Source organism: Ziziphus jujuba, chromosome 2, assembly GCF_031755915.1.
Source record: "Ziziphus jujuba cultivar Dongzao chromosome 2, ASM3175591v1".
In the NCBI taxonomy this organism is placed as follows: Eukaryota; Viridiplantae; Streptophyta; class Magnoliopsida; order Rosales; family Rhamnaceae; genus Ziziphus; species Ziziphus jujuba.
The window spans coordinates 31,600,094-31,626,797 of NC_083380.1; the positions used below are offsets into that span (position 1 = coordinate 31,600,094).

Below are 26,704 nucleotides of genomic sequence, written 5' to 3' on the forward strand. Positions count from 1 at the left end.
AATCTTTAAAGACTAAAGCTCTATTTTTATCAGTTATATCAAATAGATCCTAAATATAGAATTTTACTTTCACAAATATTCATGTGATTCTATTTTATGAGGATAAAATGGATATTTTAGTCATTATGTAATTTAAGCTATAATATATTTTCTCACATGTGACATATATGTATAAAAAGGAAAATAGATTTCAACAAATAATAATAATAAAGCAAATAACAATATTAATAATTCACAATAATTTCTTCCCTTTCTCACTATACTATCGCAAATCTCCAATCTTCAAAATATAAGTGTGAATAGCTTACCAAGTAAGCCAATATCATCTAATATAAGAATAGTAACAATAACAATAGAAAACAAATGTAAATGGATGAGCATATATTGAAATTTACCTTAGTTTTAACTAGAATTCATTAACTAATGCAATTTGATGGATGGATTAAGGTGAGTTGATAAGAAATTTACATTCCCATTGTCTAAATGCCATCCGGATAAATTGGTAGCGTTATCAAAGCAATCTTCCACTCTGGTAGCTTTTCCTTCTTCTTATTATCGGAACTTTCTTCATATTGAGCTAATGCTTCTTCAAAATTGCCCCTGTGATTTCTTACATCAGAAGGATCCACATATAAAAATGTTGGCCAAACAAGCTGTCGAAGTGATTCTCGACATTTAAAGATCTCCACTAGCTCATCCAAACACCACGACGAAGATGCATAGTTTTTGGAGAAGATGATGATTGATATCTTTGATTGTTTGATAGCCGTGATGAGTGAGGTTGAAATTTCTTCTCCCCTCCTCAGCTCTTCATTGTCAATGAAAGTTTGAATTCCTTTTTGCTGCAAGGCTCTATAAAGATGGCTTGTGAAATTGTCCCGCGTATCTGTACCTCTGAAGCTCAAGAAAACATCATGCTGTCTTTCTCCATGGCTACTAGAAAAAGAGGAAGAGGGAAAGAGGTGGAAGGAAGCAAGTAAGCCCTACCAAGCTCAAGTAATTAATTCAGCTTTCTCAGCTTTTTATGGATTACTAAATGCAATAATCAGATGACAAACATAGATTGGAATCGCCTACTTCAATGGAGATGCTAAAGTCAATGATGTTTATATAGGGTTTTTAGAACCTTTATTGTTAAACTTTTGCACTTTGATCCCTATTTTTATTTTTTTTTCATTTTGTTCGCTAAAATTCGAGTTTTGATACATTTATGATCTTTAAACTATTTTTTATCTACTTTTCAAACGGTTTAGTGTCCTTGTTACAACAATAAAGTAATAAAATTACAATTAAACAACCCTAAAAAATATTTGTATGTTCGATAAAATGCATTGTGTATATGAATGCCTAAAATTGTTAAAAATTAAAAAAAAAAAAAAAGATTAAATTAAAATTTAAAGATCAAAATGTTAATAAAAAAAGTTTCAGACAACAAAATACAAAAACATAATAATTGAGAGGCATAAATGCTAAATATTCTATTGATTTATTTATTTATTTGGTAAATGCTGGATACCCTATTTTATTTGGTAACTTCTGTGACGATGGACAGGGGAATATTTGGACTCGGACAACAAAAATCAGGTAGAGACTTGCATTATGACCAACTCAAACAAATCTGTTTAATTTCTTTATATTCTTTTTGCTACGTCGTTTTTTTTTTTTTTTTTTTTTTTCCTTCTATTTTTTTGTTTTTTTTTTTTTTTTTGTTTTTTTGGGGCTAGAGAGTGCTTATTCCAATAAGATGCTTTCCCTCCCTATATTTTATCCATCTCTTCACATTCACCAATTCAGATCTGTTTGTAGAAAAGTCAACGTTGATTATTAATCTCTCTTCATCATGATTGGACACTCGATGCACATATTTTTATATCTGTATTAATTGTAAGGAAAATCAACATTGATAACTTTATATTATGAATAATAATAATAAAAAATCCCGAAATTAACATGGATCCCACACGTAGTGACCCAGTTTTCTGGAATTTTATTTCTTCCAGCTGATAAAAATTTATGTGACCCTGACTTTTCTAACAAGATCATTCTAGAAGAGAGATAAAAGGCATATTCCCTTTTTTTTTTTTTTTTTTTTTTTTTTGGGGAAGTTTCTCATCCTTTTTAAAAGATGGAAAACAGAAAATTATTCAGTGAAACCGTCGTCGTACGTAGTCAAGCAAGCGATCCATAAAAAATTCGGCTATTGTACAGGATGTATTTTTGCCAAGACTAATTAAAGTTTAGCTTTTGCCAAGCTTCGTTTCAAAATCTTAGCAAAGGCAATAAACTAAATGGTAATTTATAGGCTACTTCCATGAAGATCCATCTTTATTTTGCAGCTAGTCAACTTGGACCATCGAAAGGTGAAAAGACTTTCTAATGGATCTAAGCAAATGGACATGGTTCGACCTTTAATCTGCCATATTAAAAAAAAATTATGATAATAATAGAATTCTTTCTTATTAGGGTTATGCTAGTGGCCTTGTCCTTTTATCTTTCATCATTTGGGCCAGAGGCTTGTTAGACCGGGTCCCCCTGTAGGACCCACATGAACTTTAGCAGTCGGTTGTTGGTCTTAATCACAGCTAGGATGGCAATTGTAACTATCCACTGATGTATTGGGTCTATCAAAAATTGCTATGCGTAGTCTGTGAGACTTTACACAATATGTAGAAAGTTAAATTTAAAGTCAGCAACACAAATCATAATAACAAAGACAAATGAGAAGAAATAGCAAAAATAGACAACGAAGCACAAGATTTTAACGTAGTTCAATTGACAATAAGACAATCTACATCCATGGCCAAACAGGGAAGAAGATATTCATTATCTAGCAAAATAACTTACAAGCACACACCAGCACATACCAAAAATACTCACTCTTACTCCTCTTGCTTTCTTACGCTTATATTATATCCATAAACCATGACATGTAGCCAACTAGCATCCACACAAATTTTCTATTATATCTATAAAGCGTCCTGTCTGCAGGTCTATATGCTTTATGGACTTAGGCGGTAAATTAGCAATTAGCTTCTGGTTGTTTCCGGAGGTGTGCATCACAACTTCAACTTCAGATTCCGTCGATTCCATTAAGGATGGAAGCCCGACAAACTTGTGTTTAGATAGATCTAACCATTGCAGCTGAAAAAGGGTACTAGGGTACATGATGAAATCCACTTTAGATAGATGACAAAATCTAAGAACAGTATCAAGGAGCTCTAGTCTGCCGTACCTTTCATCCCAGTTAGATATGGGTTCGCTTAGTAAGCCTAGATCAAGTAAAATTTCATGATCAAGAATTGCCAATTGGTGCAAAAATTGATAGTGTTATCAGGAGATCCATCAAGTGGCCCAAGATGCATTAACCTGTATTTACTACCTGGAATAAGAATAAGCTTTTCAGAAAAGGTTATGCCTCTGAACTCCCCCATCCCAACTAAAAGCTTGAATTTGGAAGTCAACTCTTTTATAACTGTGCCAGTTATATCTATGCTAGTTAAATATTCCATATTCTAGGAATTCTGGGGAGGCTCTGGAGTCTTGAGCAGCACATGAAATTCAATGTTCTAAAATACTCCAATTTGTAGAAGGTTAAATTTAAACTCAGTAGCACAAATCATAATGACCAAGACAAATGAGAAGAAATGGCGAAAATAGACAAAGAAGCACAAGATTTTATCATTGTTCAATTGTCAGTGAGGCAATCTACATCCATGGGAAAACAAGGAAGAAGATATCCATTATCTAGCAAAACAACTTACAAGCACACACCAGCACATACTGGCATATATGGAAGAACAGAGCTTTTCTTGCTTTTGCTCCAAGAAAACTCACTCTCACTTCTCTTACTCTCTCACGCTTCTATTATATCCATAAATCATAACATGTAGCCAACAAGCATCCACACAAGTTTTCTATTATATCTATAAAGCATCTTCTCGGCTCCATTATATGCTCTATGGACTTAGGCGGTAATTTAGCAATAAGCTTTAGGCTATTTCTGGAGATGTGCATCACAACTTCTATCAATTTCATTAAGGACTAAGATCGACAAACTTGCGTTTAGATAGATCAAGCCATTTCAGCTCTAAAAAGCTGTTAGGGGACATGATGAAATCCACTTTACATATATGACTGTCAGGACCCGTCCAGAATTCCTTCCCGGAACCCTAGACAAGCCCTGATCCCAGGGAAATACCACCGAACCTTCCAACGGAAAATCCGACAGCATCTCCCCTAAGGGTAAGACTTACCAAAAATTACCTGCACTGAAAACACACTTCTATATTCATCCCCTTATTCCTCCCACAATACTACAAATTGATTCCACAAATTTACAGCACTTCACAACAATAACAGCAATCCAGTGCATAATTAAAACATAAGTGTCCAGAATAGTATACAGAGCTTCATAAAGTGCTATTCAATAAAAAATACAACAAAGAAGAAAGAAATAATACAACTGAAATGAACGAGTACAAAAGTACTTCTCGAAACACGATAGCGGCGGAGAATTGGTTCGTCCCGGAAGAACATCTACCACCCCTTGCACCTAAGGGAACGGAATTTAAAAACGTGAGATGCTAATCGTCTCAGTGAGTGACCCTAACTGCTGAACACCTTTAATATTAACAATAATAATATAACAAATAAGGGAATTTAAGTAATACCGGCAATTAAATAGGTAAATAAATAATAGCAGTTGGAAATAATAATTTCCCTCAAAACTCTCACTAATCATTCTGTTGGAAATGTTCCCTTTTTAAAACATTTTCACAAAACCCGATATTCGTATTTCCCGAAAATCAAGGGATCAAACAATTTAATACACAATAACTAAATATATACCCCAAATATAAATAAAATGTAATAAATTATAATAAATAATTTTTGAACACCTTTAGGGTTTGAAATTTTATTTGAAAACTTACACTTGACGCACCACACCATATACCGGTGATGCCCTCCGATACCCAGCTTCCTGAGCACCGACTGGCGGGGAGATTAAAGAGAGAAACTTGCAAACGGCACTTCGGCGTCCCGACAGTACCGCTGCTGAAACCGTCATCCCGGCCAAGGAGGGGGGCGGCTGTGGCCAATATCAAACTTGCCTGCCCACGGTCCAATGGCAGCTCACGGGAGACATAATACTTGCGCGCTAACCACATATACATACACCAGAACACTAATACTGTATGAATGCGTCTAAAATAATTATCAAATCAACCGTATCGTTCTTTCCAAAATTATCATGGGAAATATATCAAATTTTCACACTTACCATCCCACATATTTTCATTTAACAAACCGGTACGAAAACATCGATAACCAATAAAATCATAATTTTTCTCGTAATACGAGGTTCAACAAATAAAATACCATGGGCATAATTATAAAAATTAAACCACCACTTTAAACAAATATTTTCATAAAATATTTAAACCAATTATGCCCAAAAATAATATTTAAAACCACATACAATTTAATACTGAAAATACCTTGCTCATGCATAATAATTAAAATTAAATCACAACAGAATAATTAATTGCCCCAAAATATTTTAAAGGTGCGTCACTCACCTTAAGCGCGTATATCAGCTAAGATCCTCCACAGGATCAACTCCACTACTTGCACGCGCACCTAAAACATCCACAGTACACCAACCAAATATATTAATATTTTAATCAGGTAACTCCCAAATGGGTACCCGGGGAGCGAACACAAACGACAACTAAAAATTACGAGTGATATGCCGAATCGAAGCTTGAGTGATGAGGATCACGGATTCGGTCTTACTTTCCGGAGATCGAACCCGAGGTGGCCGGAATCTCGCCGGAAAGTTTTCGGGATTTGACTCCTCAATTCTCCCAAACCATCGCGAATTGGAGGAAAAGGATGCCGGATTTGGATTCAGGAGGTCAGAATCAGTGGACAGGAACCGGCGGTGCAACTGGGTACTCGCCGGAACAGTGACTTCCGGCGAGCCGTCGCGGTCACCGGCAACCGTCGCCGGAAAGTAACGGAGATTTTTGGCTGAGATTTTTGGCAGTTTTGTAGATTGAGGGGAGAGGATTCCAATGGAACCGGCGGTGAGGCAAACGGAGGCCTGACGGCGGAGAGATCGGGGTTTGAAGATTTTCGGTGCCTCGCCGGAAAACGCTCCGATCCCGGCGCGTCGGAGGTCTGGTGGCCTTGAAATTTGGTGGGTTGGCCAGAAATGAGGAGGTGGTGAGGGGTGGCTGGGGCGTGTGGCCTGAAAATGGCCAGAAAGGCGTTAAACGGCGATGGCCGACGGTGGAGGGGAAAATCACCGTCGAGCTTCGCCGGCTCGATCTGGGCGCGTCCAGCGACCGACGGTAGTGAAATTTCAGGGTTTGGCCAGAAATGGGAAGGCGCTCCAGTCTGGCCGGTGCATGTAGCAAGGATCGGCCAGAAAATTGGACGATTCCGACGGCCGGTCATCTCTCTCTCTCTCTCTCTCTCCTCTCTCTCTTTCTCTCTCCTTCCCAGCGTTTTTGCCAAATAAAAGCCACCGTGGGTGACACTGTTCATCCACATGGACCAATCAGGTGGCGACACATGGCATTACTGTGCACTTAAGCCGGATATAATAAAATATTACGGTATCCGGTGAACTTAAAACGTCCATAACGTTTTAACTAGATGTCCAAATTAAGCGTGCCGCTAGTCTATGAACTCGTATCGACGAGTACTTTACAACCATACAAGAGTGAAAACGAAATTACACAACAACAAAAAGTCAACTTCCGGCACCTTTTGGACAGTTTGCACCTCGACTTATTTTGCCCATAACTTTCAAACCGTAGCTCCGTTTTCGACGTGCTACTAGTCTACGAACTCGGGGCATCATGCACTTCGCCATGGTACCATGGTCAACTAGAAATTTCAACTGGAACAAAAAGTCAACTTTTGACCCACTCGGTCAACGGTCAACCTCGGTCAACGTGCACGAATTCCAATGTGATTTGGGACGGGGTGTTACATGACGATATCGAAGAATAGTATAAAGGGGCTCTAGTCCGCCACAACTTTCATCTCAGTTAGATATGGCTTCTCTTAGTGAGTGTAGATCAAGCGATATTTCATGATCAAGAATTGCCAATGGTTTGCCAAAATTGAAACTGCGGACAGTAGGTATGTAATATTAGAACTGTATATCAAGTAGCTCAAGATGCTCAAACTTATATTTATCACTAGAATAAGAATACGCTTTTCAGGAAAGGTTATGCCTTTGTACTCCCCCATCCCAACTAAAAGCTCAAATTTGGTAGGCAACTCTTTTATAGCTGTGCCAGTTATATCTATGCTAGTTAAATATTCCATTTCGTCAGTAATTCTGGGGAAGCTCTGGAATCTTGAGCAGGATCAGAAATTTAAAGTTCTAAAAGATCTCAAATCCAATTTACTTGGGAAAATCCTAAGCTTGATGCAGTATCGAAGGTCCAATACAACCAGCTTAGTAAGAGACCCAACAGACTCATGGATCTCAACTAGACTTGTACAACTATCAAGATGTAAACTCTCAAGATTTGGGACTCTTGACAGGTCAGGAATTACTCTTAAAAATTAACAGTGACTGAAGTTCATAACTCTCAAGTTTTCCATACTCTGCAAGCAAAAAGATATAAGAAATTATATATGCATATAAAATGTAATTAATTTGATATCAAGGATAGTTTATACATAATAGTTGTACCTTTATTAGTTTCCACAAATGCCGAATATGGCCACCAAGGATGTTGAATATGACAAGTTGGTTTGGAAAAGAATCAAACGAAGGAGTAGGAAACAGGTATCTAGGTAAATGAACTAACCTTAACTGATTAGAAAGGTATGGAATGTCAGTAGAAAAGACTACATTGCAATTAAGTTTAGGTAGTCGGAGCCGTTTCATTTTTTCGAATGGTTTAGCATTCAAGTATAGAGTTCGCTGTTTAGACAACTTCATCATAATTCCTTCAATTAAATTTGTTCCCTAGATATGGTTCAGAAGGAGGACCATATATATATTAGAAATCAACAAGGAGAAGAACATGGTCTAATTAATCATATGAAAAACATATAGCATTTCAATAAAAGTCAAATTTTAAATTATCACCCAAAAAAAAAAAAAAAGCTTTTAGATTATGATTCTTACTGTGTTTTCTGAGAGGACATGAAAAATATCATATGCAGACCATAATCTATTGCGTTTACCAACTTCAGGGGATTCTTGGTGGACAATTTCCTGACCCATTTCTTCTATTAAGTGATGCATTCTCAGCTTGTTGCTCTCTATCGTGAGGAGAGACATATCGATGAGGACTTCAATCCCAGTGATTGGACACAAATTACAACTTCCAATTAATAAGGTAGCATAATCTTTGTCCTCTCCAACAAAGAAACATGCAATATCAAGGAAAATAGCCTTCTGTTCATCATTTAAAGCATCATAGCTTATTTTAAGTATGTCATATATGTCCTCGTGGGGTTTGTTTTCCAAATTATGTACAAGGTTTTGCCATTGATTTTTTCCCCTTCCACACAGAAAGGAACCCAATACTTCTAGAGCCAAGGGAAGGCCATTAGCATAACCTAAAATGAGATATGAGAGTGGAAGGTATTCTTCAATAGGTTCATTTCTTTTGAAAGCATTCCTTCTGAAGAGTTCAAGAGCTCTCGGATAACCCAATCCCTAGACATTGTATGTTCCATCAGCTTCCTAAGTGGTTAATAAGTGCTTGTTTCTAGTAGTTATGATGATTCTACTTCCTAAACCAAGCCATTCATGCCCTCCTGCTAATGTCTTCAACTGATTGAGTTTACCAACATCGTCAAGAATGTTGGTAAACCACTCATGCCCTCCTGCTAATGTCTTTAACTGATTGAGTTTACCAACATCGTCAAGAATGAGAAATACTCTTTTATGACACAGCCTTTCCCTTATAATATTGATACCTCTATAAGTATTGCCAACCTTTAAATTTTTGTCCACTAACATGTCAAACAAAGGTATTTCTTGTTGTTTAACTAAACTAGAGTGGTTCTTTGCTGTTTCTTTGACATTGGCAAGGAAGCTAGAACCTTCAAATTCATCAGTAAATTTGTTGAAACAGGCTTTAGCAATAGTGGTCTTTCCTATTCCACCACTTCCACATATCCCTATGAATCGAACTTTGTCCTTCTTTGGAACATTTATTAATGGATGCAACTTCTGTAGATGGGATTGAATTCCAACTGGGTATTTGGCAACATGTAGGTGTTAAAAAAATAAAATAATAATAATAATAATTTGTAATTTGGCAAAGTCGGTTTAGTGGTGAAGATTCAAGAAATTAATTTATGTTGCAATTAATGTTGCAATTGATGATAGCAATTAATGAAAGGGAGTCAAAATTGTTTACTAAAGCCATAGCAACTTGCCACATGTAAGCTAGCTTTATATGTATTGATTAGATAATTGATAGATTGACATGTGTCCTCATGAGTTATATTCTTTCTAGTATAGAAAAGAAAACAGCAAAGCATGCATATGGCGGTAGTTACTTTGGGACTGCCTCTTTTAGCTTATATATAGGCTTGTACTCTTGTTTTGCATTAATTTTGGAAAATAAAGAAATTATAACATGCATTCCTTCTATATTTTTTTAGCTCTTTTCTTCCTTCAATTTTAATTAGTCTCGGCCACCCTCTTTTCTTTTACCAAACAAGTATTTTTTTAATCTCCTCAAATTTAAGCCTTCATTTTAAACACTTTTTCATATAATATCCAACAAATTTGGTATCAGAGCCTCGTTCTTGCCCCCTTTGTAAAATACCCATGGCAGCCAATAACCAATCAACCTTTAGTTATGCCCAAAATCTAATTCCCATCTTTACCTATGAGAATTATGATTTTTCATGCATCCAAATGAAAACCCTTTTTATCTCACAAGATTTATGGGATATAATTGAAGAAGGCTATGATGAGCCTGCAAATCCTCGAGCAACTACAGTCGTGGACAAAAGCAGCAAAGAAGGAGTACAAGCAAAACATCCAAAAAGATGCACGAGCACTTTTTTTCATTCAACAAAGGGTAACCAAAAGTATCTTTCCTAGATTATCAAATGCAACAAAATCTAAAGGTGCATGGGAAATTCTAAAACAACAATTTGGAGGCCATGGAAAGGTAATATCTATTAAACTTCAAACTCTTTAGAGAGATTTCAATAATTTAGCAATGAAAGAAAATGAAAATATCCAAGAATTTTCTTCTAGAGTTTCAGGAATTATTAACCAAATTAGAAGACTATTGATGATAAAAAAATTGTAGAAAAAATATTAAGATGTTTGCCAGCAAAATTCGAGCATATTGTTGCAGCCATAGAAGAATCCAAAAATTTGAAAACATACTCTTTGGATAAACTATTTGGCTCTCTTAAAGCACATGAAAAAAGAATGAGCAGGTTTTCTAACCAACCTGTGGAGCAAGCATTCAAATCAAATTGTAACATCAAAGAAAGGAATTCGGCAACCTCAACAAGCAAATCAACAAAAAGAGGAGGTTCCTTTAGAAGAGAATGTGGTAATCAAGGCCGAGGCAAAGGAGGAAGAAACAATTATGAGTAAAGAAATTTCCGGGATAATTCTAAATCTTATTGCATTATCTGCAAAAAACCAGGGCATCAATCAAAAGATTATCATTTTAAATGTACAAAATGTAAGATTTCTAATCATTCACAAAGAGATTGTTGGTATAAAGACATGCCAGAAATGAATGAAGTTAATTATTCTGAAAAGGTTGAAGATAGTCAAGTATTTTATTCATGTATGTCTGTTAAACAAGAATCAAAACACACATGGTTTTTGGATAATGGATGCAATAGTCATATGACAAGTGATCCACAACTCTTTGTGAAGATGGATAAAAACTTTTTATCCAAAATAAAGCTTGGAGATGGAAAGTCACATGAAGTCAAAGGAAAATGAGTAATAGCAGTAAACTTTAAAGGAGGTAATTCTAAACTTGTCCATCATGTGCTTTATGTTCCTAGCTTAACATCAAATCTCTTAAGTGTTGGCTAGTTACTTCGAAAAAATTATTATGTAATTTTTGATGGAGAAGAAAGTACAATTATCGATAAAAATAAAAACATCATGGTGGTAAAAATAAAAATGAATCAAAATAATGTTTTTCCTCTTATTATGCCATGTGATGAAGAATTAGCTTTTCAAAGTCAAAAATTGGATGAGTCATACTTATGGCATTTAAGATATAGGCATTTAAATTATAATGGTCTAAAATTATTAAAAGACAAAAATATGGTTTTAGGCCTACCTCCTATTGCCCACATAGATAGAGTCTGTAAAGGATGCATATATGGAAAAATGCATAGATTGTCATTTCCCAAAAATACTTGGAGTGCAAAGGCACCATTAGAATTGGTACATTCTGATATTTTTGGACCAACTCGAACTCCATTGCTGAATGAAAAAAGATATTTCCTTCTATTTGTTGATGATTACACCCGAATGATGTGGGTATATTTTCTAAAAGAACAGTCAGAAGCTTTTTAGGTATTTCAAGAATTCAAGGCGCTTGTAGAGAAGCAAGTTGGAAAGTGTAACATCCTACATCGGTTGGAGAGGGGCACGAAGCGGTCTCTATAAGGCTGTGGACACATCTCCCTTCAAGACGCGTTTTGACAAAACCTTGAGGCCAGGGGGGAGAGAGGGAGTGAACCCTGGGCCAAAGAGGACAATATCTTGATGCGGGTGGACTGGGCCGTTATAGAAAGCCACTGAAGACTCTTCAAACAGATCATGGAGGAGAATTCATGTCTAAACCATTTATAGAGTATTGCAAGAAAAATGGAATTCAAAGACAGATCACAGTTCGGCATACCCCATAGGAAAATGGTGTAGGTGAGCGAAAAAATAGAACAATTGCAGAAATGTCCAAAAGTATGCTAAAGGAGAAAGGCCTTCCAAATAACTACTTGACAGAAGCCATCAACACTACCGTCTACACTTTGAATAGATCTCCAACAAGAGTTGTCCTAAATAAGACTCCATATGAAGCATGGCACAAACAAAAGGCCCATGTACAACTCTTAAAAGTATTTGAATGCGTAATTTACGCATATGTCCCCTCACAATATAGAGAAAAATTTGATGAAAAAGGAGAGAAATATATATTTCTTGGATACAGCAGTGAGTCAAAAGGTTACCGGCTGTACAATCCAAAAACAACTAAGCTGATAATTTCTAGAGATGTTATCTTTGACGAATCTACAGTGTGGAATTGGGCAAACACTTCCAAAACAGGAGCAAAAATATTTGAAGAAATTCCTATTCAGGATAAGTCAGATTCTCAACCAATTTAAGATGCTGGTCCAAGTACAAGTCATCAAGAATCTCCAAGCACAATCTAAATAATGGATATATCTTCAGATGATGAATCATCACCAAGAAAGGTACACTCACTCGTAGATATTTATGAATATAATAATATGGCATTTTTTGCATGTGAGAATCAAAATTTTGAAGAAGCAGGAAAAGAAGATATTTGGATTAAAGCAATGGATGAAGAAATTGTAGCAATTGAAAAGAATGATACATGGGAACTTATGAATCTACCTAAAGGTAAAGATGTTATTGGATTCAAATGAGTCTACAAAACCAAGTACAAAGAAGATAGAACAATTCAAAAGTACAAAGCATGGCTAGTCGCCAAAGGCTATTCATAACAGCCAGGAGTCGACTTCAATGAGACACTCACACCAGTTGCTCGAATGGAAAATATTAGAATAGTTCTCGCATTAGCTGCTCAAATGGAGGTACCTGTTGATCAATTAGACGTCAAATCAACATTCCTTAATAAAGAACTCAAAGACAAAGTATATGCGGAACAACCTTTGGGTTAAACCATCGAGGAAAAGAAAACAAAGTCTTACGATTAAAGAAGGCATTATATGGGTTAAAGCAAGCACCATGAGCTTGGAATAGCAAAATTGATTCATACTTCAGACAAAATGGGTTTCAATGGAGTCCAAGTGAGCCCTCTTTATAAGTCAAAAAAGAAGGTATGCAAGATATTCTCATTGTCTACTTATATGTTGATGATTTGATTTATACTGGAACTAATCCAAAAATGGTAGAAGAATTCAAAAGTGCAATGATGAAAGAATATGATATGACAGATTTTGGCCTAATGAAATATTTTCTTCGCATCCAAGTTCAACAAGCAAAAGGAGAAATATTTATTTCTCAAGAAAAATATTTAAATGATCTTCTCAAACGGTTTCACATAGACAACTGTAAACCGGTGTCTATCCCAATGGCGTTAAATGAGAAGTTGCGTGAGGATGATGGTGCAGAAAAAGCTGATGCAACAAATTACAGAAGCTTAGTTGGATGCCTCATTTATCTAACAAATATCAGGCCAAATATTGTCTTTGCTGTTAGTTATGTTTCCAGATTCATGCACGAGCCAAGTAAAAATCACCACACTGCAGCAAAGAGGATCCTTCACTATCTACAGGGTACCAGAAAGCTTGGAATTAAGTATGCCAAAGAAGCAGATAATAAGCTCATCGGATATACAGACAGTGATTGGGTAGGCTCCATAGATGACCACAAAAGCACCTCAGGATATTTATTTTGCTTAGGTACAAAACCAATTTCTTGGTTATCAAAGAAACAAAAAATCATGTCATTATCTTCGGCAGAAGTAGAATATATATCAGCTACAGATGTAGCAAGTGAAGCAGTATGGCTTAGAAGACTTTTATTAGATATACAATATAAGGAAACTGCTCCAACAATTATCAGATGCAATAATATGTCAGCAATAGCAATGACAAAAATCCAGTGTTCCACAAAAGGTCAAAGCACATAGAAATTCGACATCACTTCATCAGATATTTGGTTGAAAATTAAACTTGAATTTATCAACACATCTGAGCAACTGATAGATATTTTTACAAAACTAACAACAACAGAAAAGCTAGAATACTTGAAGAGCTTTGTCAAAATTACAAATTAAAAGAAGGTGTTAAAAAAATAAAATAATAATAATAACAATAATTTGTAATTTGACAAAGTCGGTTGAGTGGTGAAGATTCAAGAAATTACACTTATGTTGCAATTAATGTTGCAATTGATGATAGCAATTAATGAAAGGGAGTCAAAATTGTTTGCTAAAGCCATAGCAAGTTGCCACATGTAAGCTAGCTTTATATGTATTGATTAGATAATTGATAGATTGACATGTGTCCTCATGAGTTGTATTTTTACTACCATAGAAAAGAAAACAGCAAAGCATGCATATGGCGGTAGTTACTTTGGAACTGCCTCTGTTAGCCTATATATAGGCTTGTACTCTTGTTTTGTATTAATTTTGGAAAATAAAGAAATTATAACGTTCATTCCTTCTGTATTTTTTAGCTTTTCTCTTCAATTTTAATTCGTCTCGGCCACCCTCTTTTCTTTTACCAAACAAGTATTTTTTTAATCTCCTCAAATTTAAGCCTTCATTTTAAACACTTTTTCATATAATATCCAACAGTAGGAGTGTACGATTTGATTTGCTCAATGTGGCTTCAACGATTCTTTGGATCAATTGAGATTCATCTCTGCCCATTAACAAATTATAATCAATGCAAAAGAAAGACTTTGATATATTGAACATGGAAAAAATAAAATCCATTATCATTGTTATAAAAGAACATTTAACCTTGTTGTGTTTAAAATCGATGTCGCTAATCTGATGGGTTAAATGGTCATTAAATGGTGGAATGGCATTTTACTTTTTGACTACAAATCGATTAACAAATCCAGAGTTGGACTAATTAAAAGAACTATTTTTTTAAAAATCTTTTATTTGCTTGATACGTTTATATTTTTTCTCATTTAATTTGTTGAAAAGTAAAAAATCAAAAATTATCAAAAGAGTTTTTTTCACAATTCCAAAAAAACTTTATACAATATTATTCTTTACACATTAATATTTAAACATATAAAAACTATAATATAACTTTATATAATATTTTTAATATCTAAAATATTCATAATTCATACAATACCAATTAATCCAAAAATATATATAAATATATATAAATATAAATATATATATATATATATATATTTTTTTTTTTCACAAATTGTTTATAAATCAAATACCACTCCACATAACTCTCTATGGAAATTGGTAGTCAAGATTAGATAATGTTTCGGAATGTTTTTTGGCAAAACTAATAATCATAAAAACTTCATGGAATTTTCTTTCCGATTAAAATTCTTGTGGGCAACAAAAATTGATAGTAGAGATTTCAACCGAATGTTAAACCTCTTATAATCTAGCCATTGGCAAAAGCCACTATCCAACAGAGTTTCCTTTTTATAACAGCCAATCAATTGCTTTTTTCAACTATTCCATTCTCACAAGGGACCATTTTCTCTTTTTTATAATAATAATAATAATAATAATAATAATAATAATAATATTGTTATTATTATTATTATTATTTAGATTTTTGGGAGATTATTCTAGTTCTTCGGAGAAGTGATTTTTGTTCTTTTGGAGGAATATGATGACTTTTTAGCAATTTAAAACAGCCTTTCTTTTTAGTAGTTTTTGTCTATACGCCTTTTTATTATAAAATTGCAATTTAACTATTCATATTTCAATTTTGTTTTATGTAGTGTGTATTTATATATATATATATATATATGACGAGTGTTCATTGTGTAAAGAGATTTTGATAAATATTTTTAATAAATAATCATACCTTTTGATTTTTCTTTATATAATGATTAATGGATATTTATCTTTACTAAAAAATCAGTTTTTTTAAAAAGCAATCTATTTAGTATAAAATAGTTTTCAACCACTGGATAAGGTTTATCCAATTATTTGTTAAAAACAATTATCAAATCCATTTGTCCAAAAATTGGCCGTATACTTTTTAAATTTACAATGTTTGGTATTTTTTTCAAAATAAAATGTATTAATTATTAGGATTAAATACAAAAAGATCACTTAAATTTGAGGAAAATCAACTGCACCCCTTGCTTTTTGACTCTAAGATCAGTTAGTTGTTTATCCCTATATGGCATTTTAAATTACATTTATACCCTTGAAAATTGATTGCTATAAAAATTAATTTATCGAACCACTAAAATGACTTGCTGACAATTCGTTTAATAAATTTTAAAACGAGTAGAAAAATAAGATAATCTTAAAACGAGATTTTTTTTTAATAAATTTTAGTTCGTTTTCTTTATTATTGCAATGTCACTATCTCTCTCTATCCTACATCAGAATAGTATGGTTTTTCATTTTTCGTTAATAGTTTTTTCTTTTCAATCCTACATCCAGAATTCAAATATGTTTCATCTTGTGAATGTCTTTTTTTTTTTTTCTTTTTTTCTTTTTTTTTTTCCTAAAATCAAATTTGCATATAAAACCTTACCCAGATTTGGGAACATGCAATGCAATAAAAAAAAAAAAAGGTTAAAAATTGTGAGATAAAATAATAAATACAAAAAACTTAAAAAATATTGAAAAAAACAAATGCAAAGCAAGTAAAAATTTAGAAATCAACCATAAAATAAATAAAAGCAATGAATTTGAGAAAAAAATTATTTACTGGGATTCTAGGAAATAGAATCAGACAAAGGAAAATGGAGTAAAATTGGATGGAAAATAAAGGGAGATCGAAATCCAGAGGCGAAACTCCAAACTAAATTAAAGATTTTTGTCAAATTAGGTTTTTCCCAACTGAGATAGCGTTGTCTGTCAGGACTCGTCCAGAATTCCTTCCCCGGAACCCTAGACAAGCCCTGATCCCAGGGAAACCCTACCGAACCCTCCAACAGAAAATCCGGCAGAGCCTCCCTTAAGGGATTTACTTACCACAAATTACCTGCACTGAAAACACACTTCTAACAACATCCCCTTATTCCTCCCACAGACTATAAATTGGTTCCGCAAATTGCAGCACTTCAAAAATAAAAATACAGTAATCCAGTGCAAGATAAATACAACAAGAGTGAAGAAATATTACAACTGCAATAAAAGAATAAACGGGTACTGCCGAACTAAAACAGCGAGGAAGGTCAAGTCCGCTCCGAGTGAACGCCGACAACTTGGTACCTAGAGGAACGGAATTTAAGAGTGTAAGATGCTAATCATCTCAGTGAGCGACCCTACTACTATACAATATAATACCACGGTAATAGGTACATAAATAATAATTATTTGGAAATAATATTTTCTCTCAAAACCCTTACAATTCTCTCAGTTGGAAAGGTTCCCCTTTTAAAACATTATCACAAAACCCTTTATTCATATTCCCCGAAAACCAAGACATCAAATAAATATCCGAACAGTAATAATTACTTTTAACTCCAATACAGTTTTAAAACATTTTATTTTTAAAACACGGTTCTAAAAATCAGTTGATGCACCCACTATATACCAGTGGCGCCAACAGTACCCAGCGTCCCGAGGTACCGCCAAACAGGAGGTTATAGAAAGAAACCGGCATACGGTCGCATGGCGTCCCACTGCACCGCTGCTAACCTGGTGTCCCGGCCAAAGGGGGGTGGCCACCCTCTCCGATGGCATCCACAGGACACCCTCATAATATCACCTGCGCGCTACTCACACCCACTTGCGCGCTAATCATATCCGTGTGCACAATATCCATATCACATATATCATATCACATATAATCAGAACACCAGTACGTGCACGGTGCATCTAAAAATCATAAAATCCGCAAATTTAAATTATAAAAAAAATTTCACATTTTTCATAAGCATAGCGGGCATAATCCATCCGCTTGAACTGGGAAATTCTCCACAATTTCTTTATAATTAATACCATAAATTCCATGATTTTCAAATCCACCAACTCCCAAATCCATCAATTCAAATATCCACATTTTCCCAATAGCATAAATAATTTCTCGAAATATCATAATCAAATCTCATAATATTCCATGGGCATATTTGTAAAAATGGAAATCACCAACATAACCAAATATTTTCTTTGAAATATTTGAAAATCAAATCGTGCCCATTTTACTATTAAAACCACACCAATTTCAAAATCCTCAAATCCATAAAATAATTTCACATGGCATAATTTTATAAAATTCACATTTTCTTAAATCCAATAAATTCATAAATAATTCCACAATAAATTGAATAAATATTTGGCACATAGAATTTAAATTCCAAATATTTAAATCACACACATATTATATTCACAAATTAAATTCTCCAAAATTAATTTGAAGGTGGGTCACTCACCTGGAGCACGCAATTAACCCATGATCCACCACGGGATCAATTCTACGACTCACCGGTGCTCCTAGAACAAAATTCACAGACAGTCAAATAAATTAATATTTTATTCGGGTAAATAATACCCGGTACCCGGAGGCTTAAATGCAAACGTTAACCAAAATAGGCGAATGATATACCGAATCGAAGCTCGTGGAACAAGGATCACAAATCCGGTCTCCATCGACCCCAATTCGGCCGGAGGTGGCCGAAATTTGGCCGGAAAGCTTCGGCCAGTTTTGATCTTGAGGGATCTTTCAAACGGTGGGGAATTTGGGCAATCTAACCCCGGAAATAGACTCAGAGGGGTCAAAAATAGTGGGATAGAGGTATGGGACGGGCTGGGTTGGTCGGAAACGGCCAGAATCGCCGGAAAAATTCCACCTCGCCGCCGTGACTTCGCCGGTCCGATCTGGGCGCGTCCGGCGGCGACTGGCCGGGAAACTTGGTGGCCAAGGTCGCGAGGTGGCAGGCTTCCTTGGTGGCCGGCGCGTGTAGCATTCTGGGGATTGAAATCCGACGAAACACCGGTCAAACAGGGAGAGGGTGAGAGAGTCAAATGAGAGAGAAAGGAAGAAGAGAAATTCTGCGTTTTTTGTTGATGGGTCGGGGAAGAGAAGGAAGAAAAGGAAAAAAAGAAAAAGAAAAAGAAAAAAAGAAAAGGGTGTTTTCCCACGTGGGGAAATAGAAAAGAAAAAGAAAAAGAAAAAGGAAAATGAAAAATAAAAATAATTAAATAAAAAATATTATTATTTAAAATAATAATAAAAATAATTAGATTTTATACATGGTTGACATGTGGCATTTCACCATGGTGACACATGGCCACCTTCATTGAGTCACACGTGGCACATCGTTATGCGTGTAAAATAACATTAAAATAATACAGTATTTGAAAAACTTTACAGATCCATAACTTTCAAACCACATGTCCAAATCGGACGTGCCGCTAGTCTATGGACTCGTATCAACGAGCACTTCACAACCATGCATGAGTCAACACTCAACCTTGCATGAATAAAAAGTCAACTCCGGCACCCCTTGGACAGTTTGGACCTCAACTTGTTTTGCTCAAAACTTTCAAACCGTAGCTCCGTTTTTAACGTGCTACCAGTCTACGAACTCGTGCCAACGTGTACTCCGTAACGGTACCTCAGTCAACCTAGAATTCCAACCGGATCAAAAAGTCAACTTTTGACCCCTTCGGTCAACGGTCAACATGCAAAAATTCCAACATGGTTCGGGACGGGGTGTTACATTGTCCAAAAAAAAAAAAAAAAAAAAAGAAAAAATCTTAATGTGAAAAACCAAAAATGTCCACCTCTCATCCAAAATGAAGAAAAATAATCACATCTCTTATTTTCAACAATTTTGCCCACGCTTCATTTTTTATTTTTTTATTTTTTTTGAATTTGCACCCAGACACCTTTTGTTCTCCTGTAGACTCAAATCCAGTATAGGAAACGTAGACGGTGATGCTTATACCAACTGAGCTACCACACTCGTCTACCCGCGCTTTATTTACACTATCTAATACATTACCAGTTATATTCCCTTGAAGTTTATTTCTTTATCTCTTCTGTCTGAAACTTCGTTTCTAAAAATCAAAACATATTAGTGACCCATTAGAGAAACAAGAGTGAAGGAGGGGTGGAGTAGTGTTGGATTGGAGCAAAGAATTAAGAATCATGAAAACGATGGCATTAAGTTTGATGATGATCAAAGCACTGCTCGAATTAGGTATGTAGATGTGATATTTTGAATTTTTGCCATTTTGAATTTCCTCTAGAGATTGTTGTTTTTTTTTTTTTTAAAAAAAAAAATTGATCCAGATCCTTGGAAGCATGGGGATGGGACTTAATGCTGTGTTCGTAAACAAACTGGTGAAATGGGTTGCTTTTAAATATGTGCAAAGCCATCTCACAAAAGGGGTTCATCAACATCTTCACATTTTTGTTTCCACACAGACTATAGAAATAATTAAAATGAAAAGACTTTTAATTTTTAATTCTTAATTCTTACTTTTAATTTTTAATTCTTAATTCATACATAAAAAAAGACAAAATCAAAAACATATACAATGATTTTTTGCAACTATTAAATGCAATTATAAAATTACACCATCAATATAATAATTAATATTATTTCTCCATTTTTTAAAATTATCTTTGAAAAAATAAACGTGGGTGATAAACCAGAGGTTGAAGAAAAGATGGGAACTTGAGCTGGGATTGTACCCCATCTCACAGTCAGGGGACCCGCCATAATGGAGAGGGATATTAAAACATTAAAACACTCTATTTGAGATTTTGTAGCAGTATGTACCCTGCCCCATAGTAGGTGCCCCCACCCAAATGAGGAGGGGTATGTACCAAGCATTTGGGAAACGAAAAGGGTGCCAAATATAACGAAACTTTGTCTGAGATTTTGGAACAATAGTCCTATAGTAAAGGGTCCCGTCCAATCGTATTTCATTCCATGGTAGAGGTCCTCGACGAAATAGCTGTGGGATATCGAACATTTTGTATGAATTTCGAACAATATAAAGGAGTTCAGAGAAAATCTATATTGCTATATATTTTGATCTTACTTCCTATGTAAATTGTAACCATATATACCCAGTTTAAAGAAATAAAAAGCCTCAGGTTTTGAATTCAACCAATAGCCAAATTCAAACCCATCTCTAAGAGGGAATAGGTTAAAATCAGGTTTTTGAAACAGATTGTTCAATTTCAATCATTAAGTCGCTTCGGCTTCATGTGGGTTTGTTCACATAACATGTTCTATGTTCTTCAATCTTTCTACTCCTGTTAGCGATATAAATCATGAATGGAGAAGAAAAGCCGACAACTCGAGGAAGGACAAGACCTACCAATTCACCATTTATAACAGATCTTATGATACTTCGTCCTATCAAAGTAACCAGAGCTTAGATTGAACAATTGGGAGAGATGTTCCAACAGCAGCTTACTTGTTGAATGAATGGTATAATGGGTAATTTATTGGTTGAGATAAATGTAGTATGACCAAAATTGTTAATAATGACAAAGGTGAGCATTCTTCTTCATTTTGGATGAGGGATAGACATTCTGTTTTTTCTCCATTTCTTAAAATTCAGTTCAGAGTCTGAGCCCAAAGCTTTTAGGGCCAGGCTATGGACCTACAATTAGGACCAACAGGCTACACAGGGGCCTAAACTTACATTTCTAAAGTCAGTATTTATTTTTAATTCATTTCAATTTATTATTTTTTCTTTCATTTCCTAAGAATTTTTGGGGCGGGGTGGGTGGATTTTCACCTGAGGCTTTGAACGTAAATCAAAACATAAATTTCCAATAGTTTTACTACTTATATTTTCAATAGTTTTACTACTTAAATCAAGATTTAATGACTTAAATATAAAATGTTGTAATCTAAAATTAAAGATTTTTTTGTGTGAATATTAATTAAAATAATGTTAATCAATGACATATGGAAAAAGAAAATGTTGAAATTTTATGGCACATTTAAAAATGATGTATTAAATGGGTGCAATAATTTTATTAAAAATGAGGAAATTCAACAGCAAATTTAAAAAAATACAGTAAATAATACTTTTGGCAATATTTTTAAAAAATGTAGCCAAACAAATGGTCGCATTTTTTACAATCAAACGTGCGGTATCAAGGAAAATTGAGCACTCGTCATCGTTTTGGAAAGCATGATGGAGTATTTCATATAACTTCTTGTTGGGTTTCTTTTCCAAATTATGTATCATAATTTGCCATTGATGTTTTTTCTTACCGCTTAGGAAGGTACCCAATATCTCTATATCTAATGGAATTCCACCTGCGAGATCTACGAGACAATTTGAGAGCAAAAGGTAATCTTCTACGGGTTGTTTTTTCTTAAAAGCATTCCAACTTAAAAGTTCAATAGCTGTTTGATTGTCCAACCTTTGGACCTCATATATTTCATCAGCTCCATGAGAGGTTAGAATTTGCTTGTTTCTAGTAGTTATTATGATTCTACTTCCCGAGCCAAACCACTCGAGCCCTCCTGCTAATTTCTCCAATTGATCTAGTTCATCAACATCATCAAGAACTAGAAGAACTCTTTTGTGGCAAAGTCTTTCCTTTATGATGTTGACTCCTCTGTGAATATTTCCAATCTTCAAATTTTTGTTTCCCAATATGTCAAACAGAAGCATTTCTTGTAAATGAGCAAGACCCAGATGCTGCTTTGATATTTCTTTAACATCTGCAAGGAAGCTGGAACATTCAAATTCATCTGCGAATTTGTTGTAAATAGCTTTAGCAATGGTGGTCTTTCCTATACCACCAATTCCGTAGATCCCTATGATTCTCACATTGTTCTTTCCAACATCTATTATTGGACTCAATTCATGTAAACGATCTTCCATCCCTACTGGGTATTTGGCAACATGTAGAGGTGTACGATTTAATTTTCTCAACGCGGATTTAACAATTGTTTTGATTAGTTGAGATTCATCCCTGCCCACTTGAAAAATACCATTTAACATACTTGATACACTAGACTATATACTAGAAGATAGAATTATTAACTCAAAAATATATACATGAATTTTTCCGCATGTTGGGTTATTAATGAATTCCTGATGTTTGAAAATTTTCACTGATGTAAAACTGTTATGCTAATTGTGAGATATTTAAAGATAAAGCCTCTAAAAAGTTTAAAATGGGATTACAATTTGCATTCATAGATTAACAACAATAAATACCAACTTGTTTACCAACTTTTACTTATTCATAATTAGTTATATATTAATTTTTTAATGATTAATATGTTGCAATATCATTTGCTAATAAAGCTGGTAAACAAAATGGTGGTATGATATTACTCAATTATTTGTGACAAGTACTAGCTTTGGGATAAAAAATTGCTGAAGCAATCACATGCTATTTGTTTAATCCATTAACAAATGCAACACAAGGGAAGGTTTACGCTTATTTAATATGCAATGACAACCAGTTTAATGTATGGCTAATTAGTGAGATGAAAGTGTGAGCTGGCTTACATACGACACCATTTATATATATATATATATATATAGAGAGAGAGAGAGAGAGAGAGAGAGAGAGCTCTATTCTCCTAGGCTGTAGAGTCTAGAATATTTTAAATGAAACACACGTATCCTTTTGAAAATATGCATCTCAATAAATTTCAACCAGTATTTTGAAATGGATCAATACGTATTTTGAAAAGGATATGCATGGTTTGCTCTGGAATATCTTGGGCTACATTCGTGGAGGATAAAATTTCCCTATATATAAACAAGTATAATTTATATATTTTGAGGTTGTAAAGTGCATAAAAATACAAGAAGGTATACATACCCATGGGCTAAATGCCATCCAGATAGATTGGAAGCTTTATTCAGAGCAACCTTCCACTTGCACAGCTTTTCCTTGTCATGACTCAAAGTTTGTTCATATCTAGCCATTGCTTCTTCATAACTGCCCGCACAATTTCTTACTTCCGAGGGCTTAACATTGAAAAACACTGGCCAAACCAATTGTCCCAGTGATTCTCGGCACTCAAGGATCTTAAGTAGTTCATCCAAACACCATGTTGAAGATGCGTAGTTTTTGGAGAAGACGATGATGCAGATTTTTGATTCTGTAATTGCCTTGATAAGTGATGAAGAAATGTTTTCCCCCCTACCGAGCTCCTCCCTGTCGATGAAAGTCTTAATTCCCTTGTTCTGCAAAGCACTGTAAAGATGGCCTGTGAAACTGTTGCGAGTATCTATGCCTCTGAAACTCAAGAAAACATCATGTTGCTTTTCAGTGACACTGGAAGAAGAGGTAGAAGCAAAGAGAGCCATAATGAGCTATTGCAATTCAGTTTCATATATTATGCACATAGATACACACACACACACACACACACACACATATATATATATATATATACATAGCAGCAAACTTTTGGTACGTTCCATGAAGATGCAAAGTGAATTTCTTTTCTCATCATCGTCCAACAAAAGTAGACCACCTGTTGGATTTATTGCTTTTGTTTAACTAGCAAATAATATAATATCGTCTGTTTATACGGCTTTCTTTTAATATAATGTTTCTTACCTGTACTAAATTGTCGTCATCATGGTTTGAATCTTTTTTAAGTTATATTCACATTTGTATTGTTTAGGGGGGGAAAAAAGAAAAAGTTCTAAAATTAACACGGTTCTGACACGTAATGAGCCGGTTTTCAGGAATTTTGATCCTCTTGCTGATGAAAATATATGTGACCCTGACTTTTCCAACAATAGTTCTAGAAAAGAGATAAAAGAAGCCACATACATAGCAGAGCCAACGCGGAGGCAGTAGCTACATTTTGAAATTTTTATTCTAGATGTAATATGTTATTAAAATTTTTGTATATTTGTATTTTCTCTTTTTAAAAAAATTGACTTACATTCAAAAAATTAGAAAAAGAGAATGAAAACAGAGAAATGCTCTAACAGAGAAGTGGTAATCTTTTATATGAAAAAAAATAAAATAAAAATAAAAACGAAAGAGAGATTTGTTTTACTTTTAATTTTCTAGGAAATTTAAGTTTTAACAAATAAATTATTACAACGAATCTCGTTGAACTACTATCACTTTGCAAACTCTCTCTGGCTCTTCTTTTTTCTCTCTTCTAATACACTGACTCTATGCCTTCCCCTGTTTCTTCTTTGTCTTTGGACCACAAAATTACAAGCTGCTCAGAAGCAATAAGTGAAAGCGTTTAAGTTTTATGGAGCTGGATTTCGTTCTTATTTCTCTACTATTTCTCAGGGTAAGAGTCGTCTTCCATTTACACCGACATTCTGAAAATTTTCTTTTTTTCAATTATGATTTTCTGAATATCTCGAATCGACCTTCAAAATCACCAGATATATATATATATATATATATATATATATATTTGAAGGCATTGTTTGTGAACAGTGTTTGGGAACCTTAGTTTTCAGTTTGAGGCCGCTATGAACTTTCTGCTTTAAATTTTAGGGTGTTGGGTCTTCTTATTCTGGTAAATTTTGTTTTCGTATCCTCTTTGAAGATATGTGAAATATTTTCAGTATTTTAAAATCATACAAAATGATTTTTCTACCAAGTGATAATATAGGTGCAAAAATATTTATTAAATTTATTTACCATACGATATATATTAAGATATTATTGATCAATATATTTATGTAATTTAAATATAAATAATTATATTTTAAAATGAATAAATACATTACAGAATAAACTAATTAAATTTTATCATATTTTTTAATTAATAATTTTGATAAATATTTTAATAACTTTAAGTATTATTTTTTTCTACATGCAAATCATTCCAAATTACCTTGGCCAATTGCCAAGTATTTGGTAAATTTTCCCTTTTCTTTTGCATAACTTGTTAAAATTACATTATTTTCTAATTTTCACTCTTTTATTTGCTTTATATATTTATACTTATACTTTTCGTTATTTTTTTAACTAATTATAATTTTTCCTTTTCTTTTTTTTTTTAAAGAAAGGATAATTCAGAGAATTAGTAAAAGAGAACGAAAATGGAAAAAAATGTTTATATTTTTTTATGCAAAAAATAAATGAGAGATTAATATTGCAATTTTATGTTTTAAAAAATGTTTAACAAATAAATTAGGATAATTTTTGTTGTTAGTCTCTAAGTGAATCTAATCCGTGAACCATTTTGTTTTTTTTTTCCCTCTCATTTTGATCCTCCGATACAATTAAAAGTCCGTTGTTAGTCTCTCTCTCTTTTTTTTTTTTTTTTTAATTTTTAATTTTTAATTTTCGTCCATTTGGCAAAAGAAAGTGGACTGTTCATATCATTTGCTCTGTTAGCCAAGGGTATGACTGGTCATTTCATATGACCATATATGATATTTTATAAGTTTACTTTTTAAATGCCAAAAAAATCTAAATAAATAGTAAAAAAGTAACAGAAATATTAATCCACCTATATAAAAAAAAAAGAAAAAAGCAATAAGTAAAGGAACTAGAAAAAAAAAAAAATATATATATATATATATATATATATATATAAATTTAATCATAATAAAAATATTTTAGTTTTTTTCCTTCATTTCTTCGATAGTTAATATAGTTAAATACTGTTAATTGTAAATTTTGAAAAATATGTATGCATATATATGAAAAAAAAATGTTTCTTATTATAAAATAGAGAAAAAGATAAAATTTGTCATACACGATAAATTAAATATCATAAAAATACCAATATATGTTTCATGTATCATTGTAAAAATACATTATATTAAATAATTTATTTCCAATACAAATTGTCTTAGAAAGTTTAAATATTATACTTTGAAAAAATTTTAAAATATAT

General features: G+C 33.7%; 1 protein-coding gene across 1 annotated transcript in view; it reads right to left on the reverse strand.

Moving 5' to 3' along the window:
• LOC112491790 (disease resistance protein RPV1-like) overlaps positions 1 to 24,182 on the reverse strand; it is a 28,349-nt gene extending 4,167 nt beyond the window's left edge. Inside the window, exons 1-4 of the mRNA XM_060815090.1 lie at positions 23,692 to 24,182; positions 22,118 to 22,827; positions 8,770 to 9,237; positions 8,159 to 8,595 (exon numbers count right to left, since the gene is read on the reverse strand). Of these exons, the coding sequence (XP_060671073.1) occupies positions 8,159 to 8,595; positions 8,770 to 9,237; positions 22,118 to 22,827; positions 23,692 to 24,182 (2,106 nt within the window). The remainder of the gene's footprint in view (positions 1 to 8,158; positions 8,596 to 8,769; positions 9,238 to 22,117; positions 22,828 to 23,691) is intronic.
• Positions 24,183 to 26,704: the final 2,522 nt, after the last annotated feature.